General features: G+C 41.9%; 1 protein-coding gene across 5 annotated transcripts in view; it reads left to right on the plus strand.

Moving 5' to 3' along the window:
- Nucleotides 1-24,630, plus strand: part of sash1a (SAM and SH3 domain containing 1a) — a 147,362-nt gene that overhangs the window by 119,493 nt on the left and 3,239 nt on the right. For 4 of the 5 annotated variants that reach the window (XM_063901908.1, XM_063901912.1, XM_063901910.1 and 1 more), the window contains exons 5-18: nucleotides 1,929-1,969; nucleotides 2,132-2,221; nucleotides 2,318-2,430; nucleotides 3,674-3,772; nucleotides 9,154-9,289; nucleotides 9,677-10,098; nucleotides 12,673-12,747; nucleotides 12,971-13,114; nucleotides 14,370-14,502; nucleotides 15,519-15,688; nucleotides 15,886-16,095; nucleotides 18,254-18,404; nucleotides 18,898-19,026; nucleotides 21,467-22,506. In XM_063901908.1, coding sequence (XP_063757978.1) covers nucleotides 1,929-1,969; nucleotides 2,132-2,221; nucleotides 2,318-2,430; nucleotides 3,674-3,772; nucleotides 9,154-9,289; nucleotides 9,677-10,098; nucleotides 12,673-12,747; nucleotides 12,971-13,114; nucleotides 14,370-14,502; nucleotides 15,519-15,688; nucleotides 15,886-16,095; nucleotides 18,254-18,404; nucleotides 18,898-19,026; nucleotides 21,467-22,506 — 2,953 coding nt within the window. The remainder of the gene's footprint in view (nucleotides 1-1,928; nucleotides 1,970-2,131; nucleotides 2,222-2,317; nucleotides 2,431-3,673; nucleotides 3,773-9,153; nucleotides 9,290-9,676; nucleotides 10,099-12,672; nucleotides 12,748-12,970; nucleotides 13,115-14,369; nucleotides 14,503-15,518; nucleotides 15,689-15,885; nucleotides 16,096-18,253; nucleotides 18,405-18,897; nucleotides 19,027-21,466; nucleotides 22,507-24,630) is intronic. The other variant, XM_063901909.1, reaches the window with a different exon arrangement.

Here is a 24,630-nt window from a genome sequence, read left to right on the forward strand (position 1 = left end):
GCAATTCACTTACTGCCACTATGGCATTAGGTCATCATTGTTCCACTTAGCATTTTCACAATGCAGTATGTCATAAAATAAACTTTCACTTACTCTATATAGGTTCAGGCAAAGTTAAGATACTCTACCTAACATTGTGCAAAAGGTTGAAAGTTGGGTCCCTATGCTAATGAGTTTACAAAAAACGCAGTGAAAAGTCCCCTGCTCAATACAAAGAACAGAATTAAAATGGAAAGGCATGGCAAAGATTTAAGGTTAAACCAATGAAGTTGTCTACCACACAATGCCTGGACTGACACCGTCTTTGAAATATTTTCAGGCTCTTTTAAAGTATGTGAGCGCTAGTGTGTGTGAGCGGATGCATGTGCGCGCTGCACGGGAGGTTAATTTATAGAGCATGGAGGAGGGGGGAGTGCATCGTGCCACAGAAAAGCCTCTATTGAGTGAGTTCTATTAGCATTAGCTTTGGCTCTAGCCGATCTGAGGAGGATGAACAGAGGAGCAAACTATACAGGCCTCCATTCAATTAGCATCTCATTATGTTGCCATGGCAGCCGGGCTTTAAAGCCATCGTGAAGATTTCCCATTGCACCGAGAGAGTGCTGCCATGCCTGAACAAACATGGGAACACGTATGTACGCAAACACACGCTGTCACTGGAGAGGGAAGTGACCTGTTCATCTTGTTTTGATCCTGTCACACACTTTCACATTGCTTCACTGGCAGCCACTGTCTCCTTGCACGGCTCAGCAGCTGCATACCGATGTGCACTGGGCTCCAATCATAAAGGAGCTGTGGATGTGTTAAAGGAAGAGACACTTAAAGAGTGAGACAGTTGGTTAAGAGATTCACTTAAAAGGTCACTAAGAGTCCCAAATGGTCAAATGTGTCATTAACTTTCTATTTCCCCCCCAGGATTTATTTTACTTTTAATTGAAAGACGTAAAGCTTACAGTGTGCGGCCACCACAATTCACTATCACACACTCACATGAACACACCTGTAGACCTGGAGACATAATCTGTGGTGAAGCTCCCTCTGTACCCTCTTACTCAGCCCACTTAGCTCAATCTGAAAACCAAGTCTCCCCTACTGTGAAGGTTTCAGCAGCTACTTTAAACATGACCCGCTGAAGCTCATCCCCCTTTCACCCTCCTTTTTATATAAAGAATACAGACATAGATCGCAGTTGATGTGGTTTTTCTCCTCCAGAACAAGGGATAGTCTGCCCGGCTTCTCACGCTGCTGAACATCAGGCGAGGCTGCTCATACATGACTTTTTGATTGTGCAGTCTATGTGTCACACAGCTTTTGAGTTGTTATTTTCTCCCCATTAGTACTGGTTGTTTAGCAAGGCTTATAGATATATCAGAACAGCAGTTTTACAGTTATTTTCCATTTCTCTCTTGGTCTTCCTCGTGACTGTCTCTCCTGTGGAGGGAAGTGGAAACACAAACAGGCTGAGTCTGCCCTGTGGTTTCTCCTTCTCTTGCTCTCTTCCTCCCTCTCTCTATTGCTCCTTCTGCTTCTCTCTTTCCCGTTCACATGCTTGCTCCTTCTTTTTCTTCATCTCGTAGACCTCCCTCGTTTCTTTACTGCTCTTTAAACAATTTGTAGTACCAACATCTTCATCTGACCATCTTGTTTTTGCAACAGGGGGATGATTGTCTACATCTTCTATCCTCTACCTTTTCCCTCTCAAGCCTAAGGAGCCTGGCTTTGCTGTCACACAAGTACCACCACTGACCCCATGTGGCGAACAGACATAACTGCAGCCCTCTTTGCTTAAAATGTCATAAACACAATGACACAGATTTGTAGCTATCTGTTTGACATAAACTGGATACTTTATGAGAAGATGTCGGAGTAGAAAGAAGCAAGATACTTGTTTCTCATGATAATGAATTGTTCTTTTCTCTTTCCCCCAGAATGCAGCTGCACAAATCCAGCTCTGAAGATGGATCTGGAGGTAAATTGAGATGCAATTGTCTTTTTCTGTCTTTGTTTTCTATATGAATACGCTGTTTTTCTTAATTGATGATTGAGGAAAACATGTTTGCATTATACATAAGTGTAAAAAATAAATAGGAGAATGCGTCCCCCTTTGTGACTCAACCTGCCCTGTCTTTAGGTAAATGGGACAATAAAAAGAAGAACAAATCTTTTTGGCAGAACTTCCGCAAGTCTCAGCACAAACCAGTCATGCGGCAGACATCCAAAGGTTGGTGTAGCTTTATTACTCGGGTCCTCTTTACTTAATAAATGCTGCATCATACAGTATGTGACCTTTTGCTTTTTCTCCCTGGGCCCTGTTTAGGAGAAGACATAGGCTATGTGGCCAGTGAGATCACCATGAGCGATGAAGAGCGAATCCAACTGATGATGATGGTGAAGGAAAAGATGATCACAGTTGAAGAAGCTCTAGCTCGGGTAGGAAGCTTCAGTGACTTCCCGCCTCATGTTGCTCCTTCCTCCCCCTCAAACGACCAATTCCCTTAAAAATGCCACAAGAGCCCCTCACCTCCTCCTGGATCCCCTCCCTTCTGCTCCATATTCCCACCTTGCCTTTGGCTTACTAAAACGACTTACTCTTACTAACCTGTACCAGACCCCACATTTTAACCATGCCATGTCTTCTTTACACACACACACACACACACACACACACACACACACACACACACACACACACACACACACACACACACACACACACACACACACACACACAAACACTCCAGAATGTTGGTTTGTAGAGGTTCAGGAGTGTGGGGATTTAAAGGTGTGAGCTCTCCTGTGTGTGTGGATGTGTTTTTCAGTTCATAATTGCGAGGTTGGTGTCATAGTAACTCAACAGCCCCATCTGTTGGGTGGGAGGCTCTGGTGCCCTGTGGTCTTTCTCTCTAGATGGATATGGTGGATAATTACTTGGCTCTCTTTACATTTCTTTGTGAATAGTTTTTGCCACTTGTACTATTCCTACTTCTTTCTTTTTCTTCTGTCTTTCCTGTTTTTCTTCCAATCCCCTTGTCTTGCTCATGAGTAGCTTGACCGTGCAACAGCAATTTAGCACTGAATTGCACTCCGCAAGGCAGATTTGATCTAACCTTATTTTCCCCTAAATCTTTGATTTTATATTTGCCAATAGCTTCACCCGAGTTTATCGCTTAAGTGATTGTCAATTAATCAAAACCAATCAATGATCAGATCGTTACCTTTAACTTGTTGTTGTATTTTGGGTTTTTATGATTTTCAGTATAATATTAGGTAGTATGTGTGTCGAGGGATGTAGTGGGCTATAAATATTATACGATTCAATCTGCCTTTCACTATTTTTATTATATTGGATTCATGTGTGCTTTAAAGCAAGACACAAATCTTCAAAACACAAAGTAATCCCACATATATATAAAAGGCGAATGACAGGAGTTTGTGGAAATAAAACACAATAGGCTTTTTGTTGACTAGTTTGCAACATAGCTTTAGTTTACCGCTACGTCACTTATTCAGTCTTTGTATTTTGTGTGCGACTTTGTCTCTATATGCTCTGTGATTGAACAGAGGTGACGCCTAACAATTGTCTGTTAGCATATAGAGGGATGTAGCATGTCTGGTGAGAGTGGTTTTCCCCGCCCTGTTCCTCTGCCTCTCTAAACTCTTCTTCTCCACGTAGCTAAAGGAGTATGAACTCAACAGACAGTCCAGCAGTACTGACACTGCTGAGTGGACTGAGGGATCTGCATCCAATCTAAACCAGTCCTCAAACTGCAACGTAAGTACAGCCCACCCCATTACCTTGACTACCCCGAAACCCTGACCTCTCCCCTTTGACTCTACCTCTCATAACACCATCACCTCGACCACTCTCACCCTTTTGAGTTTGAGTTTCAGCTATGGAGGTTCTGAAGGAAAGTTGTGTTTTCGACATTTGTGTGGATGGATATGTGTGTTTATTCTGAATCAAGAAACTGTTAACTTAACTTGTTTTCCTAGCGTGATGTCTAGACAATCTGCCTTTTGACTTCATTCATTTTGGACATATTGATTTGTAATTGCATAAACCTCCTTCACTCAACCTTTAATACCTTCCTCTCCCTTTATCTCCCCTTCTCTCTCTGCTCCTAATTAATTGGCCAACTACAATACATCCACCTTCGCACATACATCCACCATGTCATGTGCATCTTGATACTTTGGTTGTTAACTGTCAGAATCTGTTTTATTACCAAGTAGGTTTACACATACGAGGAATTTGCTTTGGTATATGTGGTGCATACAGAGCCCCAGAAAGACTTAGCAAAACAACATAAATCTCTGAATCTTGTCCAATTGCTTGTCTCGGTTTACTAAGCCCGCGACAAATTGGCAGTCACAATGAGATATATGCTGTTGGTTACATATCCCTTCCATCTTTTATGCATCAGCTTATTGAAATAAGTCCTCAAACATTTTTTTTTATTGCCTGCTGTAGTGACATAAACTGTCTGTTGGAAATGTGGGTCAGGTCTGTTTCCATCAATCAGTTGTAATTGTAACTTGCTTATAGCTTACTTGAAAGTCCCACACAATCTACCAGACACCCCCTTGCTAAATACGCTCGTTAGAATAATTTTGTCAGCTGTGGTCTGTGGAGAGAAGGCCTCCAAACCTCCCGTCACCTTTGGAGCGAGACCTTTGAGGATGATTTGTTGGTGGAGCTAAGGCTCAGACAATCGTGTTCTGTTGGACACAGTTTTATGTTTATTCACGATTTGTCAGTTCTCTCAGTTCGAATGTTGACCCCACAACCTCTTCAAGGATCAGCTTTAGCTCCGCCTTAGAGTCGCCTTACCATAATCACAACTTCTTATATATTCAAGTGGATGAAAATGCTGTAATGAGAGATTTTCTCGACTGTTACTCATTCGTAGCTGCCCCCTTTTCAACGTCATACTGTAATTGTATAGTTTCATTCATAAACTCAGATCCGCTTACTGTAACTGAATCAGTAAAACCATGAATAAATACTAATGCAAAATAGCTTTTCTACCTAGGGTCCCTATTCAAATGTTCATCTGTGTAATGATTGATGATTTTCTTCCATATGAAAAATGTAGGTTAATTATGCCATACATAACCTCAGCTCAAGTTCCGTCTTGGGGGGGGGTTTATAGTCTGGAGAGGATGGAAGATATACTGTAGGAGCATTGTTTAGAGAAACACACAACTCGGCTCTGGAGGCTGTGAACAAATGCAAGAGCTAGAGGCTGAGAGGAAACAAGGGAGAGAAGATAAAGACTTTGCACTCACCCCAAGGCCCTGAAAAGGGGGGAGTTCTGTGTACCCCTTGCCCCAAGTTCCCAAATTGGCCACTTCAGGAAATATTGCTGCTCTGCTGGGGCCTCTATTGGTGTCACGTACTGCCCCCTCTCCCCTCTAATGAATGGAATTAGGTCATTCCCAATTTCAAATAGTTAACAGACTTGTGTGGCTGTGTGTGCCTCTATATTGATGTAATATAGGTTCAAAAATGTGAATGTTTGCATTTTGGTGATTGTGTTTTCTTCAACTGATTACTTTGTGTTTCCTCGTGATGTCTAGACAATCTGCCTTTAGCATTATTGGCAATGATTTGTAATTGCTAAACCTCCTTCATCCTTATACCTTCCTCCCTTATCTCCCTTCTCTCTCTGCTCCTATAGGCCTACAATACATCCACCTTCGCCATACATCCACCATGTCATGTGCGATCTTGATTCTTTGTTGTTAACTGTCAGAATCTGTATTTATTACCAGTACGTGATTACACATACGAGGAATTTGCTTTGGTATATGTGGTGCATACAAGCCCAGAAGATTAGCAACAAAATTCTGATCTTGTCCAATTCTTGTCTCGTTCTAACCGGACAATTGGCATACAATGTAATATGCTGTTGGTACATATCCCTTCATCTTTTATGCATCAGCTTATTGAAATAGTTCAAACATTTTTTTTTATTGCCTGCTGTAGTACATAAACTGTCTGTTGAAATGTGGGTCGGTCTGTTTCTCAATCAGTTGTAATTGTAACTTGTTATACTTATTGAAAGTCCCACACAACTATACCAGACATACCCCTTCTAAATACGCTCGTTAGAATAATTTTGTCAGCTGTGGCCTGTGGAGAGAAGGCCAAACTCCGTCAACTTTGTGAGGAGGACTTTGAGGTGAATTGTTGTATTAGGCTCAGACAATCGTGTTCTTTTTGTTTGGACTCATTTTTCTGTTGTATTCACGATTCTGTTCAGGCTCAGTTGGAATGTGTTTCCCTCAGACCTCTTCATAGGATACTTACTCGCCTTAGAGTCTCCTTACCATATCTTCTTATCTTTTCAAGTTTTGAAAATGGTAATGAGGATTTTCTGACTTTACTCATTGTAGCTGCCTTTCACTCATACTGTATTGTATGGTTTCATTCATAAACCAGATCGTTACTGTAACTGATTCAGAAAATCCATGAAAAATATATGCGAAATTAGCTTTTATCTCTGTCCTATTCAATGTTCATCTTGAAGGGATTGTATTTTCTTCCTAATATAAAAAATGTAGGTGAATTATGCATTAAGCTTCAAGTCCGACTTGTGGGTGGGGTTTTAGTCTGGGGAGATGGGAGAGATTTTAGAGTATGCAGTTGTTGTGAGAAACAAAGCTATACCAAGCTCTGAGGTGTGAACTAATGCAAGAGTAGAGCCTGAGAGGAAACAGGAGAGAAGATAAGACTTTGGCATCACCCCAAGGGCGCTTGAAAGAGGAGTTGTGATTTTGTGTTCTCTTGCCCAATGGATACAATTGGCCTTTCAGGTAGAATGATTGATGTTGCTGTGGTTGGTGCCTTATTGTGTGTCAGATTGATGCTCCACCTACCCCCTTATGTTATCATCCCTGTCGTATTCACAGTTGGATGGCTGTGGTCAAAGACATGTAAAATTGGTTTCTATTGCTAGCTGTTATGGATGGCTTTCTGGGCTGCGGTGCCTGTTAGTTGTGATGCTTCTGATGCGTTCCCGTATGAAGCATCATTCACCAGGCTGGCATTGCGGTTTGGGTGTGTTGCTAGAGGGTCAAATGCTGTTGTTAGCTCCATGAAACGATGGTGTTCCTGCCGATCAGGCAAGCTGGCCTCACAGTCATCATTCCCATGGGGCTACAGGCTGCGCGATGCAACATGGGCTTGGGGAGATTGAGTTTTTGTTGGTGATGGTGGTGAGAATGTAAGTGGCAGCTGTTACGTGATTTGCAGGGATAGCATTTTGCTACCTGTTGTATGTTTGACAAGACAAAGAATACCTGGATCTAATTTGAAGTGGTAAGTTTTTAAGAATTAATGCTTTCAATGCTTGAAGTAGATAGTCTAATGTTATTTTTTGTGTCAGATGACATATTCTTGGTGTGACAGAGGTTCTGTCTGTATTTTTAATTGTTTTAATTGTGGTTTTGGTTGTTCCAGCAAGACATTACATAACTCTCAAAGATCTGTGGTTTTTAAGTTTATTGAACTCAAGCTGGCGAGAATTATCATTATTTGTGATTGGAATGGCTAGTGGTCGGGACTTGTGCAATGCTTCTTACGACCTCTTGTTCACTGGCTTCCTTGTTTGGTCTTGTTCTCTGGTGATTCTTTCTCTGTCTTTGGTATGGAGTGATGGTTTTCCTCAATCTAGATAGGACCGATATATTCATTTCCTTTACCATCTATCGTCCTTGGCCCTCTTTGCAAAAAAATGCAACATGATGTTTCAACTACTATTTCACAGTTGTCCGGATAGCTTTCCACTATGAATCTGCATTCACTTCCTCCAAAACGAAACGGGGAATGAGTTTTACAGGAAATGTTCTAATTTTGGAGTTTCACAGCCTTTTATATCTTCTTCATCATCATTCTGACACGAATGACTTACACTTCAGACATGCCTACATCTACTACAATAACACGGGAGCAATAGGGAAAATGCAAGCAGTTTAAGCTGGCCGTTAGTGTGTTACTGAGGTATCTGTTCGGGTCCAGCATCTCTGAGGGAATGATGGTCTCGGGTTGGTTTTGTGGGATTAATGTTGCTCACCTTTTCTTGTGATCTTTGACCGAACCAAGGTGGTAAGATCTTGATAGGAGAATCGAAGGGAGATTAAGAGTGGTCTTAGTATTTTGTTTCTTCCAATTTGCTAATAATTGTAAGTTTTTGTACACCAACGCCTGTACTATTGCAGATTCTGATGTTGCAGGTGGTTGGTGCATAAATTTGTCATGGTCTCTTTGACCAAAGCCTTTGAGTCATCCCATGCTGATGTAGGAGTATGACTGAGCAGGTGTGGTCACACGAGAAGTGGTTTCTTTTTACTGTAAAGGAAGTTTCATAAGAAGGTGCTGCCATTTCAGTGGTAATGGATGGAAGGGTCCTGAAGCAATCGTCAAAACCTCAAGTGGAACTGGTCGTGTGACAAAATGTGGTTTGTGTGTGAAAACTTATGTAACAAATTAAGTTTTGACCAATTAATGATGTAATTCCTCCAATGAATTCTTGCAAATTTGCTCATCAGCTCTCATATCACAGGTGTAACCAAGAAAAATACACGACACTTGCAACAAACATGGGGAGATTTGCTTTTGGTGGATGATAAAATGTGTTGACCAACTGTATGCAACTTCATTCATTATGGTCTCTTTTCCACTCCACTACACTGTGCAGAACGTTTGAATGCATTGCCCATCAATTGAGAGGGAACACAACAAATGTGTTGTGTTCGGTTCTTTTTTACATCCAAATGTACTCATTTTTAATAAGGTATTAAGTTTTTAATATGCATTTATGAACTTAACACGATGTGTGCCACTATCCGTCCAATCATCCATGTCTCACTCACTAACTTTAACTCCATCCTAAACAATGGCTCCATCTGTTACATTATAACAACGTGTTTAAAATCTCAAAATGTATTCTTTTTGTTTTATTTTCCACTATTATTAATGTTGGATACATTGGAAAGAAAACAACACATTTATTTTACACTTGCATTGATTTTATGGTACATTAAAGAAGAACCACCCTTTTTTTCTCAGGGTTTATTTAACTGAGAAGTTTCTTACTGTCTGTTCCTTTTTAAAATATCATCCCTCCCTTTGGCTCTTTCTTCCCCCAGTCTCGTGAACAGTCAGACGATGAGCAATCTGAGGACTCTGTGAAGTTCAAACGACTTCACAAGCTGGTTAACTCTACTCGCCGGGTCAGGAAAAAGCTCATCAAGGTGGAGGAGGGCAAGAAACATGGCTCTGAAGGTTTGTTATTCGTTGTCTTAAAATGTGTTCCCCGCTGTATTTAACAGTTAAACATAGGTTCATGCATTATTGGTAAAATGGTATGATTAAAAATGTGTTTTAAGCACTTTGTTTGTCCTCTCTAAAGTGAAGTTTAAGTTCAGCCATGTTTCAACTGTGGGTTATTAGAAATTAGTTCTGTTAAAAAGGATTTATTTTTGAATGCCAAAGTATTACATTCTCATCTGTCATGGTTTTGCCGAGTACTTTTTAAGAATGTGTTTTTCGAAATGTGGGCTGGCTAGCTAAGGTTTGGAAAACCACAGATGGGTCATGGGACTACCAAGAATCTGATGTCTAAATCCTCCTGAGTAACAAACTGTCTGGTTTTGTGTCTTCTTCTTCTAGATTTTCTGAATCTGGGGGCACCTCCCACCTGTGAGAACAACACAGCTCTGTACACAGGGGTCCTAAAGAGGCCCCCTCTGCCTCAGGAGATCTCCCTGCCCTCCCTCGGCCAGGATCAACTCTCTCAAGATGGAGATACAGACAGCCTGACCAACTCCCCCTCCTCCAGCAGCCTGGACACTTGGTCCGGACACAAGCTGGTCAAGACCTTCAGTAAATCTTCCAGTACCCACGGTCTTATCCGGCCCCCCAAGAGAACCCCAGTCGGCTCTGCAGGTCTGGAAGACTCCAACTCGGGCGTAGGAGGCAGTGGCTCTTCCTTTTCAGAGCTGGATGGCTGTGGATTGGACGAAGAAGGAAAGCTGTCACGCTCCACAACCGACAGCGAGATGCGGAAGGCTCTGAACTCCATCTCCCATGGGGTAAGTAACAATGAGGCTCTCTACGCTTACTATGGCCTCACAAAACCCCGCCCTAAACCCCACTCACAGTCCCGCCTCCTGATCTCGCTGGATGACGGTCCGCAAGGCAGCCCCAAACAACAACCTGCCAACCGGCATCATGGCAGCTGGACACACCGGAAACCTGATCCTAACTACGCTTACTCCACCAAGCACCTTCTGTACCAGCGCTCGCGCAATGCCAAGACCCCTATCTCCCCTCTGTCTGTCACCCCCTCCTCCCCTACTCGCTGTGATGTAGCCAAATCAAAAGGTTTTGGCAGTGGGGGAGGGGGCTGGGTGTTCCCCTCTCGCAGGCTGCGTGGTCGAACGGCAGTCAGTGAGCTGAACATCACCTATGTGGTAGAGCGGAGCCTGTATGGTCACCTCAACTGGGCCCAGCTGGTCCGCCCAGTTACCCTCAGCCGCGCTGAGCGCCGCTGTCTATTGGAGGAGGACCGCGAAGGGGACAAGAAGTGGGCGGCCAGTGTGGACCGCTGCACCAAGCGAGTGCTCTTGCGCATCCAGCAGAAGTCTGTGAGTTCAGACCATGAGGTTTAAATCGACCGCCTCGTGTGAGCAGGACTCGGTGCTTCAAAGTTGCAGAATAGCTCAGAGGTTATAGGGAAAGATACAGCAAACACACATACAACACACATGCCTCGTGAAATCACTGTCCATATAAGAAATCCACATTAAAGCATTGCCCATGCAGCTCTGCCCATGTATAGAAAAAAGGCTCGTATATCTATCACAGACTTAACTGCCCTGAAAGGACTGTCATCTTCAATGACCTTTAAGCAAATGCCTCTTTTATTATAGCTGAATATAAAATGATTATGTAATGTGCAGTAGCACACTTGTGAGGTTAAGTTACAGAAGTAAGTGCTTTTTTGTAAATGTCAGATCCTTGAGGAACACTGGCGTAGACGCACTGATCCCTGTGGGCAAAAGAGATATTACACAAACTCAAAGCTGCTCATCTTTACAATCGCCTTAGATACATATTGAATGAATCGCCTTTTTAAACCAAGTACTTATGGCTTATACATTTTCAAATTAATTGTGTTATGCTGTGTACTGTATAGCAACAGAAAAGTGGAAACAGATAAACAGCTAATGCTTATTCATACCGCAGTGAATGCAAAATGTAAGTTTATAACTGTCTAACGTAAACCAGCATTGAAACAGTCTGGTTGCAAAGCAAGCAACTCACTTGTTCCCCGCATATATTAAATAGCCCGTGTGTATAAGCAGAAGTAGGGACACATTCTGTAGGTGGTGATATAGTGGAGTTATCCTGCAACTTTGAGGGTACCTAAATCCTATCGTGTTCTAGTGAAATCACCGGAGGTCGTTCTCATCCAAAAACTCTCCAACAAAATCCACTTTTTCTGTTGTTGCTTTTCGTGTTCTTCTTTGGCCCGTGCCTCTACAGTTGCTAATGTGATTTTTTTTTAAATTATCTTTAGTTGTTTTTCTTTCCTATGATTGTCTTTTGAGACAGTTTTTTTCTGGGTGCATGTCCATTCCATCAAGCATCGCCATCCCATTCAAAGTTCTTTCTTTTGGACGTGGCTTCAAACATGTTTGTTCTGCAAACTGCTTTTTCCTGGAAACTTGTGATGTGGACTGCAGCTGTGGACATCTTTATATACAAACATTTTTTGAACGTTCAGTGCATTCACATGGAGGATCTTCGTCCAGGTTTTGTGGGAGTCTAGAAGTAATGGCTTTTTAAGCAGAGAAGAACTGCCATCAAGTGCCCCACTTGAACCAAGTGTTGTTTGGCAGATGCATTTGTGCATGTCTCTACATGTCTACATGTCTGTGTGTGACCTACTGCAGAGCTTAGGGAGGATTCAAAAAGTCACAGCCTCTCATGTCACAGTTCCCGTTTGTGTCTACCTCGTATCTTGCTGTTGACCTCTAGAGTTGAGCAAAAAAAGTCACCATATCACCCTGTCCTCTCAGCAGAAACAATTTACCCTCCCCAAAATGTTTCTGATGAGAATAACATATCGTCCGCTCTAAGCAACCTATATGTTGTGCATGTTTGCATACTAAGCCCAGTTTTGCATTTCTCATAATTAACCACTTAACATCTTGCATCAGGCTTGAATACAATTAATATCCTGTAAAAGTATGGCTATATATTTTAGCTTGGCCACATCAAGAAAGGTTTAATTTAATCCACACATTTCTCCAGAGATCTCAGATTTAAACCATATGAGCGACTTGTTGAAGACAACTTAGTGCTCTCCACGTTCAATATAACAGCTCATTTGCTAGAACCGTGCAGTAACCCGCAATTTTAAAGAGGAGCTCGTATAACAGTTTGTGTTACATCATGTCTGTTGGCTGTCCACAAGTCCCATATGACGTCATGCCCCCGCATATATATAAACCATATACCCATGTACATTCATCAAGGTGCTGCCTGTGTTGTCAAGCATGAATCATTGTGAGTTGACCCTCAGTGCGTGTGGATGGGGAGTTCCTGTAGCATGACCTTCTAAATGTGACTTATTTGATTGTGTTTTGGCTTCCCCACAGAGAACGTGCAGCTTCGGGGGCTTTGACCTGTCTAACCGTTCGCTCCATGTGCTCAACGCAGGCTCAGAGGCCAATGTAAGTGCTGTCAGCTTGTACAGTTAGAAGAGTCTGTGAAGAGCACAACCTGAACCATCCTGTCACACTAAATCACCTTTCTCTCCTGTTTCCTCCTCTTGTTTATGTGCCCCTTCTGCCTTTTGTCTTCTTCCATTTTCCTCCACTCATTCATCCATGTCTCTCACCTTCTTCCCCTCTGTCTATCCTTTTCCGTTCTCCCTTTCCCTTCTTCTGATCATAGAATAAAGATCAGGAGGCCATATACAGAGAAGTGGTCAAATCCCCCACCACGTCTCGGATCTCACTGGGCAAGAAGGTCAAATCGGTCAAGGAGACGATGAGGAAACGCATGTCGAAGAAGTACAGCAGCTCCTTTTCTGAGCAGGTTAGAAAAGTACACACACACCCACACATGTATACCATTTTTAAATACTTTATCTAAAAAAAAGTTCAGATTACTTTAAGGATTCAGTTTCCCTTATTTTCAGGGCAAGTGAGGTACATATGAACCTCAACTGTATTTAAATGGGGCAGCTTAAACATATACAGTCCCACAAATCCACACACCCTACTTTTTATCCTTAAAACAGTAAGCCGAGGGACGCTGTGAAAAAATAAAAGTGCCCCATGTTCTGCAAACATTTATAGGATGTTTTGCAGTGTAAGCCACATATTCTGTCCACAGGCTATGAGGGAGTGGGAGTATTTGTGTTAGTAACAGTATAAACATGGAGCTCTAAAACACACACACACACATTTATATCTCTCTCTGCTGTGCTGTCCCTGGGCCCAGTGAGCAGGGTGGAGTGTGTGCTTCATGCTGAGCTCATGGAGTGATGCAAGTCTCCCTCAGGCTAGCTCTCTGGAAATGAAGTGTGGGAGAGTATAATGGCGGTCTCAACTGCACAGGCCTAATTTTTCAGGGCATCCTGTTGCTTTACTAGTGGCCTGTCCAGCCCTCCAGTGTGATGTTGCCTTGCAGAGTGTGTCATTATTGCACAGTTGAACATCTGGCCATCATGGAGGTCTCAACACTGTGACCCACATATTCTTTCATGAGTCATGGAGCCAGTTGATGGAAAAGAGCAAAGGAAAATGAATTGCCATGGGACAATCTCTCAACAATTTTAGGACCACACTGCCACCTGGTGGTTACCTTAAATAAATAATACAAACAACTTTTATTTGACTATTTTTACTTACATATGCAAAATAATGCAATGCAGATTTTATAAAATCCAAATAATTGTATGTGTCAGACTTAATGGTATCACACTAGCTGTAACTTGATTTCATCTGAAAAAAAGTGTCAGGGTATTAAGCAGTGAGGGATCTAGCTTATGTGTCACCCAATGAACAGCTGATCATGTACCATTGGGGCTAAAAACACACTTTTACATATGTACACCTGTTTTTTAATGAACAAATACTGACAATCCCCTATCACTCCTCCTTTCCCCCCTTCTTCCCCCCCCCCTGCCCATATATTCCATCTCTTCTTTTTGTCTTTGTTTTTTCAATACTTCTTCATTCCATCTATAAAATCCTTTCATCTCTTTCACAACATTTCCTTTGTATCTTCTCCCCATGTCCTTTCTTTACCCATCTGCATCTCTTCTTTCTTTCTGTCTGTCTTATAGTCTAGTCCGGATGGAGCCCCTGGCTCACCTCAGCCCCCTCAGCCTGACACAGACTCTCTGGAGAAGCCAAAGCTTAAGGCCGGAGGATCGGTGGAAAGTCTGCGAAGTTCACTCAGCGGACAGAGTTCAATGAGTAAGACATAATCCACGTAACTGCTTTTCAGGACTGATGTGGCATGCAGTACAGTGTATGGTTCTTGACATCATGAATAATAGAACAAGTTGTCAAGATTATTTTTGCTTTCATAACACATTCCTTCCATAGCAACTAGTCCTCCATTATTTCAAACCACTGTTATTTTACACTCTGGATGTTGGTAAAGCATTAAAGCACAATCATGTAGTTCTAGGGTGTCATAACCGTTCTGTCATATATCTCATGTAAACATATTTAATTCAAATACAGGGACATTTAGTTTTAAATCAGCTATTTTGAGTCATGGTTAACACTAGATGGTGCTCTTTACATTTACTATTTGCTGGTGTATATTTCCAATTCATACAGATTACGCAACCTTCTGTCAATACTTGTATACCAATTATATTTTCTGTGGAGTGACGGCAATGAAGATCACACCCAGTCCCACCAGCTGCGTCATGTGTTGTGATCTCATCGAGGTTTCAAGTGACCTCTCATCTTATGTAATTACAACTTCTGATAACTTCAGCCTGTCGCTTCCCTCACGTCTTTGTTGTGAAAATAACCTACATCATCTCATGCTCATGGTGGATTGAAGACTTGGTCGACCAACTCATTTGAAGCCTTATAAAAGGAAGCCAAACGAGCAGGCAAACATACGGTTATGATTAGTTAGGGAGTCCTGCCTCTCAGATTCAGACATGTCGACATATTTCTAAAAGCCTTCCCCTCAGATACAGAGCAAAATCTGCACAAAATATTTCACTTCAGCTCTAGTACATGTTCTTATGACTTTTTGTAAAATTTCTCCACTCACTGCAGACACAAAATCATACACATTTTTTTATTTTATATTCAAACTTATATAAAAAGTACTACTACCTGTACTACTTTCTACTTCAAATCCAATCTTGACAGGCTACTCAATACATGCATCTGGTTATACAGGTACCAGGCAATCATTTATATATTCTGTGTCTGTGTGTGTGTGTGTGTGTGTGTGTGTCCAGGTGGTCAGACAGTGAGCACCACTGACTCATCAGCCAGTAACAGAGAAAGCGTGAAGTCAGAGGATGGTGATGACGAAGAGCCGCCTTACAGAGGGCCGTTCTGTGGCCGCGCCCGAGTCCATACAGACTTCACCCCCAGCCCCTACGACTCAGACTCCCTCAAACTGAAGGTAAAACACACTTTGGGACTTAAATATAATTATGCTACGACGAAAATGCTTGCTTGGGGAGCTGTGGATGTACACTTTACTACTTAAACGATTAACCTTTTGAAGCTAAACTTTATATTTTTCACCACTAACAGGTTCAAAAAGTCAATGCAAAATATGATATTTTTTTCTGAATTATTACTTTTGTGATTTTCCAGCGCGGTGATGTGATTGACATCATCAGTAAGCCACCCATGGGAACGTGGATGGGTCTGCTGAACAACAAAGTGGGCACCTTCAAGTTCATCTACGTGGACGTGCTGAGTGAAGAGGAGGAGAAACCCAAGAGGCCTGTAAGGAGAAGGAGGAAGGGCCGACCCCCCAAGCCCACATCAGTGGAGGATTTGCTGGAGCGCATCAACCTCAAGGTACAACATTAATACCAAATGGATTTACAGCATCAGGTCAAACCACAAAGAGTCTTTTCAGTGGCAGATTGTGTTCATTGTCCAAACTGAGAAGTCCCACCCATCTAAATAGGAAGAAGCAAATCTTAAGGAGTAGAAGAAAATATTGTCTTAGCCAAATATTTTCAAAACACTATGAGAAGAACAGAGATAAATATAGCGTAGACAATTACAGGCTGCACAGCTCAGGATGTTTGATCTTACCGTGATGCATAAACATTAACACCCACTTTCTCACAACCACACCCCAACAAACAACACTCATCTTTAATCAAAGCCTACACATAGCTATGAGCTTGATATCATCTCCTCCCACTAGGGCAGCCAGCAGGGCTTCACTTCCGCAAAAAGAGAGAAAAAAAAAGTTGTGGGTTTTGTGTTTCATCTCCGGCCAGCCTAATGGGACAGTCACAGATTAAAGATCCAGAGTGGATTATTAATGTTGCAGCACAGGCGCTCTAAGCTTTGAGTCACAAGTGCATCAGAGTGTCCTTAGTCAGCACCACATTTCTAGAACGAATGATTTAAACTAAACACTAAAACAACTTTAAGTTCCTGCGTTGAAGCCAGTGTACCAGTATATGTTAACTATTACTTCTCTTGATTTGTGCTGATGATGAAAAGGTATACATAAATTCCAGTCCAGCAGTTTTCTTACCAATGATTATTATCTTTCCAAGCCCCATTTGCATTCAGTTATACAACTTATGTCAACATCAGGGGTTTTTACCTCTCTTGGTTGGATATTTGACCTATTTATTTCACATCCAAGACCAATCATAAACATCACAGCCAATACATTTAAGATGAATTAAAGCAGAGGTATAAGAGCCATAATTTGAATCCTCACTAGTTTTAATCAAGCATTTATTTGTAAATGTTTTTGTTGTTTTTGTTTTATGGTTAGATCAGATCATTTTACCTGCATAGAGGGGTCCTTTTTCTAATTACATTTAAATGTGAAGAAACTACTTAAGCGTGCCTTACATATTTTTTAAGTGTAGATATTTCCTCAGCTTTGTGTTTTTGAACACACAAACAGTGGGTATGTAGCCCTAAAGTGTAAATCTCCATACTCGTGTAACTGTTGCGCCAGATGGGCTCTGCGTAATTATCCTTCGATTAGAAATGTGTTTGAGTTTTGGACAGGCCAAAAAGACACAAGAAGCTGTGAGTGAAAGGACATCGCTGCCTGTGTTTGTTAGTTGGTGGTCCTTTGTTTAGTCCTGCATTATCCAGAAGAAATAGAGCACACGCAGTTTTCTGTGAGGACTCCATCATTGTAATTGATGGTCTCTCTGGTGACACACAGTCTATGTATTCATCCAACAGAGTGTGTGGGTCATACAAACATAAAGCCGAGCAATATTGAAAGTAAAAGCAGTTACGACTGTGTTGAATGATGGTGTGAGCTGACTGTGGACTCACACAGGGCGTTGCTAGATTTAAGTTTTATTTTGTTGTTGGTCTGCACCCTCTCAGATAACAGGGTGGTTTTGAGTGACTAGCTTTGGTGTTGGCTTGTGTTGGTGTGTAAAACGTTGTCCTCTGTGGTTGAGTAATTATTTCATGTAACAGTCTCCACCTTCGGTTCTTCTTGTTGCCACATTACTTCGGCGGGTTTTCCTTTCAAGTCCTGTTTGCCATCTTGGTCACAGTTAGAGCAGCTAAGGATTGTGGCGGCTCTCTCCATGCTGTTACTTGATTGGTACAGTCAACTTGCTAATGTTGCTACAATTCAATTTCATTTGCCTGTCGACATAACAAAGTTTGTGCCGTATTAATGCGTGTTGACAGTTGAGGCAGCCATAAGCAAATTAGTCACGGCTTAAAGTGATTACATGCCATCTGAAAATCTAAATAGCAGTTTAGATTTGACTCAGTGTTCATTTAAAAATGTTCTGTGTGGAAAGTAATATATGAGCAGATGACAAGTGTGAACACTTTTTTTTCACCTCTATGTCTGTATTTTATGCTTCTAGCCCCAAAAATGTTTCACTGGTTTGATGACTCATACCCAAAGATTATTTTTATTTAGTCTGGTCTTTGTTATGACATCATCATTCCTAGCACCTCAAAATAAACTTTAAACTCACATGTGATCTTTTCTTTCACACAGGAGCACATGCCCACTTTCCTATTTAACGGCTACGAGGACCTGGACACGTTCAAGTTGCTGGAAGAGGAGGACCTGGATGAGCTGAACATCAAAGATCCTCAGCACAGAGCCGTGCTGCTCACCGCTGTAGAGCTGCTACAGGAGTATGACAGTAAGTTGAAAAAACATTTGTGGGAACACACTCCACACTATTTTGAGTAACGTCTTCCTTTGTCTTCCATTTTACTGGTTATTCTCTGACTTTAAAGCGTGCATGTGTGTTAGCAATCTGAAGTATTGTATAGGTCCCTAAGTGAACAGTACATGCCTAAACATATTGCTAATATGCAATAAGTGGAACAGCTGCAGATTTTTTCCAATAAGCATTGAAGAGTAATTTGGAAGAACTTTTGCAGCCTACAGTTCAGCTGTGTGGCAAAAATGTAAACAGATATCAAACAAAACCTTATTTATTGAGACAAATATATGGGAAAATAGTAATATATATTCTTAAGTCCTGATCATTTCTAAAGGGATAACTCGTACATCAAGCTCTGCCGTGGCTTTCTTATTAAGGCAGAAAACATAAAACATTTTTTGTTTGAATAATGTTGAACGATGATATTGATTATATTCCTGTTTTGTGCGTGTCTTTGTATTTTCAGGCAGCAGTGATCCAGAGCGCAGCGGCCTGTCGGGCTCCCAGGAAAAGCTGCTTTCTGAGGGCCGGGGCCTTGTGGGAGACTCCCCGCGAGACTCCGGGTGCTATGAGAGCAATGAGAACCTGGAGAATGGTAATGATAGCTTTGTAGTGTAGACCACCTAGACCCTATTGGCTTAGACCTAGTTTGGGTCGAGCCAAGCTGTACTGTAGTTCCACAGTGACTCCTCCGCCTTTTTCCTCTGTGGGTGCCCGCTCCATCTCTTTCCATGCTTCTACAACTCCTTGCCCATCTCTCTCCTCTGGATCTGCCAATCAGACAGCTCCTTTTGCTGCCATAGCTTCCCCCAAACCTCACCTTTTCTCCTCTAGTATGGGTGCTGTAGAAACTGCTTATCACCTCATACTCTAAACACTTTAACTGTCCTTTCACTCCACTTTCTTCACCCCTCTTTCCATCTGATAGGCATTCTGTGTCATCAGTGCCAAAGTCTAATTGTAACTGAGAGGAAGCCAGGTCCAAGACCACTAAGCGTAGTCCATCCCACAATGCTGGGAGCACACAGAACTGCTCTGTTGAGAACAAACTCACTGCCCAGTGATGGACTCAGATTTTCAGCTCCTCCACCTGTGGATGCACGGCTTGTTACAGGATACCGGCAGGATGATATGGGCTGATAGAGTATTTCTGTTAAATGTTTTTAATATATAAAACGAGCTTGCAGAGTAGCATGTTCATAAATGCTTGTTTTATTTGCAGTGGTGATTCTATTGGCTCATTAGGACTTTAAAGAAATGTACCAGACAGGTAACAGAACACACCTGCCATTTAAATCTCTTGTCATACTATTTCAATCTGTCACTTTTCCTGTGTTCATAGTGACCATATTGCACAAACAATCATACAGTATGTGCCTAAAAAAAAAGATGAGAATATTTTTAAATAGTAGTATATTGATTGTGCAAGAGATCTGAATATAGAAGTTTATTGAGGTCTTATTTGTGAGATTTATTTTGTCTTTATTTTTTAAACTGTTTTATCCTCCTACATCGACTGTACTGTATGCTCTCTTTCTTTCTAACCGCTCCATAACTCATAAATCACTGCTTTGTCAAACTTTGTCTTCTTTCTTTACCTGTTTGGTTCCAGTGTTAGTACTGGGTTTCCTTTTTGTGTGTCTATGTCTGATTCAGGTTTGAAAAGTAAAGCGTGCAATCTGCCACCGTAGAGATTTAAGTTGTGGAATAAAAGCCACTTCTTTAAAACAAGGACTTTGGTGCTGCCTGCTTTATTTTCACCTTTTTTCTGTCTGTTTTTCCTTCCATGCCACTAAACACTGTTTTCGCAAGCCAGCTGCTTTACATTTCATAAACATTTTGCATATCCTCTTGCAGTTTCAGGGCAACTACGGGTTTTTTCTTGAAATCACAACTATGTAAATGCAAATTCCTGATTGGCAAAGATAAACATTTGATTGAAATTCAAAACATAGAAAGTAATTCAAATACAAATACATCAAAAATATTTTACTCATCATTTTCGTATGCATATACAATATTGTGCCCAGTAAAGTAAATGGCAGGTCATGATTATGTTCAGTCAGTGATCACCATATTAACACACAAATGTTATAGACACGGCTTTAGATTTACATTTTTGTAACACAATATAACTCATGCATCTTAAATGAGTCTATGATTACTCATATTTTAATACAAATATTAATACATTTTTATTGTTTCTATTAGTTGTGTTATTGTGGTGTTATTGTGGTTATTCATGGTGATTGAAGTAAATTCATGGTGATTGAAGTAAATATAGCATTTATTGGAACATTTAAGTAATCTAATGTTTTATGACCACTTAATCTGAATTGGCTATAGCAAACCTGGGAAACCATGGGCCCTTTTACTACTTTCCATCTTCTGATCTCCTTTCTGTCATTCCAACATTACAAAATCTTTGGCAAGCCACACTATGTGGCACCCATCCATTTCATCCCTCCATTTTGCTGTGTAAGCCAGAGAAGAGATGGTAAGTTGCTTCGACCTTTTGTTCCAATGTTTTCTGAAACATCCCGTCCAGATATCTTTATTTTGTGATTGCTGCCATGACAACAACAATTCAGCGAGTTTGGTCTTGAGTCCAAAATATTTTTTCTATCCCAAGGGGCCTCCACCCCTTCTTAGTAAACATGTCTCTGATTTTGACTTGGGTTTACAGATAAGCATTTAACAATAAGGATGTAATGCTTATGAGTAGATTGATTTATAAAAATACGTAGCTTTGTTTTGTGAGCATGTGTTTCCAATGTTACAAATATTCGATCCAACATAAATAAAGGAACCTGATGTGGACAAAAGGCTGCCATGTGGAAAAATAGAGTAATGCTGAGTCAGAGTTAACATGGATCTTATTTTATCCTAATGAAGTCATGGCCTTCGCAAGCTGAGGAGTAACTCTTAGCTTTTTCACAATAGAGGGGAACACACTTTTAATCTTCAGACTTGGTTGCACTTGGGTGAAAGTGTCTGGATGTCAATACTAAGAGTTAAATGTTTTTATGTTGCAGGTAAGAGCAGGAAGGCCTCTCGTTCCAGTCGTTCTTCAGCCGGCCTCCATTCTCCCGACTACCCCACCCTGCCCATGACCCTTTCAACAGAAGCTCTGCAGCAGAACAACAAGAACCAGCGCAAGTTCCCAAAAAACTTTTTCATCAAACCCTCCCTGAAGGGCTTCAACCTGCTAGGTCTGCAAAAAGCCCAAAGACGGTCCCTCATCCCGGCCAGCCGCAGCTGTGAGGACCTGGACGGAACCCTACAGACCACTGCACCCTGGAAGCGCTCCCACTCTCTGGGGGATCTGCACTGGGAGCAGAACTTTGAGCAGAAGGATCTGTGTGTGGAGCTTAACAGTGCCAAGAAAGAACCAAAATTAGGCAGCAGTAGCCCCACCAAGGCCTGCAGAGACAAGGGTTCCCCAGCTCAGAACAGGGCTCCAACAGTGAGCCCAAAAGGAAGGGTCAAGAGACCACCCCTGCCCTCACAGCTGCCTCTTCGCCCCCCTTGTCCCCCAACCCATACCCGCAGTCCTCCAGAGCTCCTCTCCAGTCCTACTCCAAGTCCCCCTGAGTCTAATACAAGTGGGGAGAGGGTGATCCGGACTCACGCCAAGAAGCCTCCAGTCCCTCCTCCCGTTCCCGCTAAGAAGTCTAGGGAACGAATGGCAAACGGACTACGTCACCCCCCTCTCTCCCTGCCCTCTTCCCCATCACCCACTCCCTCCCCTACCCACTCCCTCAACCGTTCTCACCCCAGTAGCCCTATAATCCGCAGCAGCAGCGGCAGCCCAAGCTTCGGGGCGCCTGCTCTGCCTGCTAAGAGCCCGAGCACCCCCGCCAGCCCCTGTGCCACCTCATCCTCCTCATCCATGGGTGAGGACTCAGGCACCCCACCAGCAGTGCAGCCTCCCTGGTTATCAGACCTTGGTGGCAAGGTGGCTGTTGCAAGGAAGATCTCCCATGCCAAGATGGGTCCTGACCTGCTTACCCTCCTGGAACAACGGCTGGAGGCTGAGGGCATCGATCTTACCGAGGAGCCCTACTCTGATAAGGTTGGTAAAGTTCCATTAATCCACACCTGAGAAATGAAAAATCACCTCACAGTTCACCTTATTACAAATATATCTGCAGTGATTTTGGTTTTGATGTAGATCAATAACTACACAGATACATTTGGGATCAGTAGTTACAACCGTATTCACTTCAGAACATGTGGCCAGATGCCGGCAATAAGACCTCCCATTCAAAGTACGAAACTACGAAACTTGATTCCTTCAGTATTTAAATATTAGGAACTCTTTACACACTGTCACATAAGTTTTTATGCTGATAATTAAATAAACTTACACGCACTAAAGTTTATGGTGGGGGTGAGGTATTCTGTTAAAAACCACATCTGAGCCAAAACATGACTTAACCATATGAAGTCATTTTTCCATGGTTAATGTAAAAACGGGGCTCCAAGACACCTCGGGGCAATACTTTCTGGCATCAGGCTCTTTCAGTTTAGCGACGTAACATGCCTAACTCAGTCATCATTTTACTGCAGCTTAGATCTTAATTACTTTGTCCAACAACACCAGCGACTTGGTTGGGACTCATTCAGTGTAAAAATAGAGTCTAAAGTTTGTGCGTTTTGTGTGAAGTTGCCGTTTCTCATTTAACTGTATTGGTTAGTGGGTGTTTGTGTGTATTCACAAAAATAAATACGCTGCCTGGAGCTCAGGGAAACACTCAGGACTGAGTCTCACTATGATGCGGTTGAGACTATTAAGTTTATAGGCTGAATCTCATTTAATGCAGACAGGGTTATAAAAAACCCTCTGCCACTCGCCAGACCCCAGGCTGGGCGCCTTTAACATGGTTGAGCCCCCGCACTGGCAGGAAAACAACAAACACACAGAGGCATCAAGAGATGAGGTGAGAAATATGTGTGAGACCACAGCACAGCACTGGTGGATTCCTGTTAGTCAGAAGGGGTTTGGCAGGGATGTGTGAGGCACACTGTAGTAGTAACAGTGAGGGCGGGAGTTTACACGTAAATGCAGTCATGGTTTCAGAGGTCACACAGGTTAAAAATGCAGACAACATTTAAATATAGCTTGCTGATTAAGCAGTGCATTTTTTTAATAATTGAGAATGATAATAATAATCTGGCTGGTGTTTTAACATTGTTAAATGTGTCCATAGCACTGAGTGTCTAAAACAGTAAAGTATTAATTGACCTTGTTTTGAATGTTTTTTATTACTCTTTAAGATATTTGTTCATATTAATTAGAGAATCAGCAGACTATGGGATACAAACACATGTTTATCATTTCAAAACTTAGCTTTAAAATAAATACCGTTGGAGTAAAGCAGCCAAATCTCTGAAATCCTATTGGCAGGGAATAGAACATTTTAAATGATATCCATCGCTAGGCATTTTAAAAGAGGATAACATCATTTTACATTTTGAAATGTGTCCGTTGTTGCGACCTCAAGGCATCTGGCCCCGTTTATTCAAGGCAGTGTGAACGGTAGGCTTGTATGACCTGCTCTCCATTCGTCTCTCCAGAGAGTTCAGTTCCTCCATCCACACACCCTTTGATCCTCAAAAGACCTCCGGTCCACTTCAGCCAACCAAAAACAGGCTTTGCTGGAAACCTGCCATTACTCCAGGTGTCTACACAAAGAGGGAAAGAACAAGAAAACATGTTCAAAAAGTTAAGCTGAGCTTTCTGCCTGGCTTCGTCCTTCACACAGTGATTGCTCTTACAATGGTTGAAATCCTTTGTTTCTCTCTTTCCTCTTCTCTCATCCTAATATTTTTGGATGATCTGTGATGCTCTTATTAGGAGCCAGAAAAACATGGACACTGACCTGAATTTAATTATAGTGTCTATATTCCTATTTCTCTAACACCTCTTGAAAATATGCTCATTACCTCTCCCGAAGATTTTCTTAAAGAGGTAAATGATGCAATTAGCCTGCTTCATTTGTTCATGCACAACCACATCTTTGTCTTCATAAAGACCATAATAGTCAAAACTATCCTTAATATCAGAACACTTCATGTTGTCTCCCTGGTTGCCTTTTCACTGCTGTCTGACACATCCAAAAGTGACATAAAGTCTTCTTTGAAAACTTAGATGTATGTTTCTTTTTATGGTTGAAGTGTATTCTTCAGTTTGTAT

The sequence above is a fragment of the Eleginops maclovinus genome, chromosome 15 (genome assembly GCF_036324505.1).
Source record: "Eleginops maclovinus isolate JMC-PN-2008 ecotype Puerto Natales chromosome 15, JC_Emac_rtc_rv5, whole genome shotgun sequence".
Lineage (NCBI taxonomy): Eukaryota > Metazoa > Chordata > Actinopteri > Perciformes > Eleginopidae > Eleginops > Eleginops maclovinus.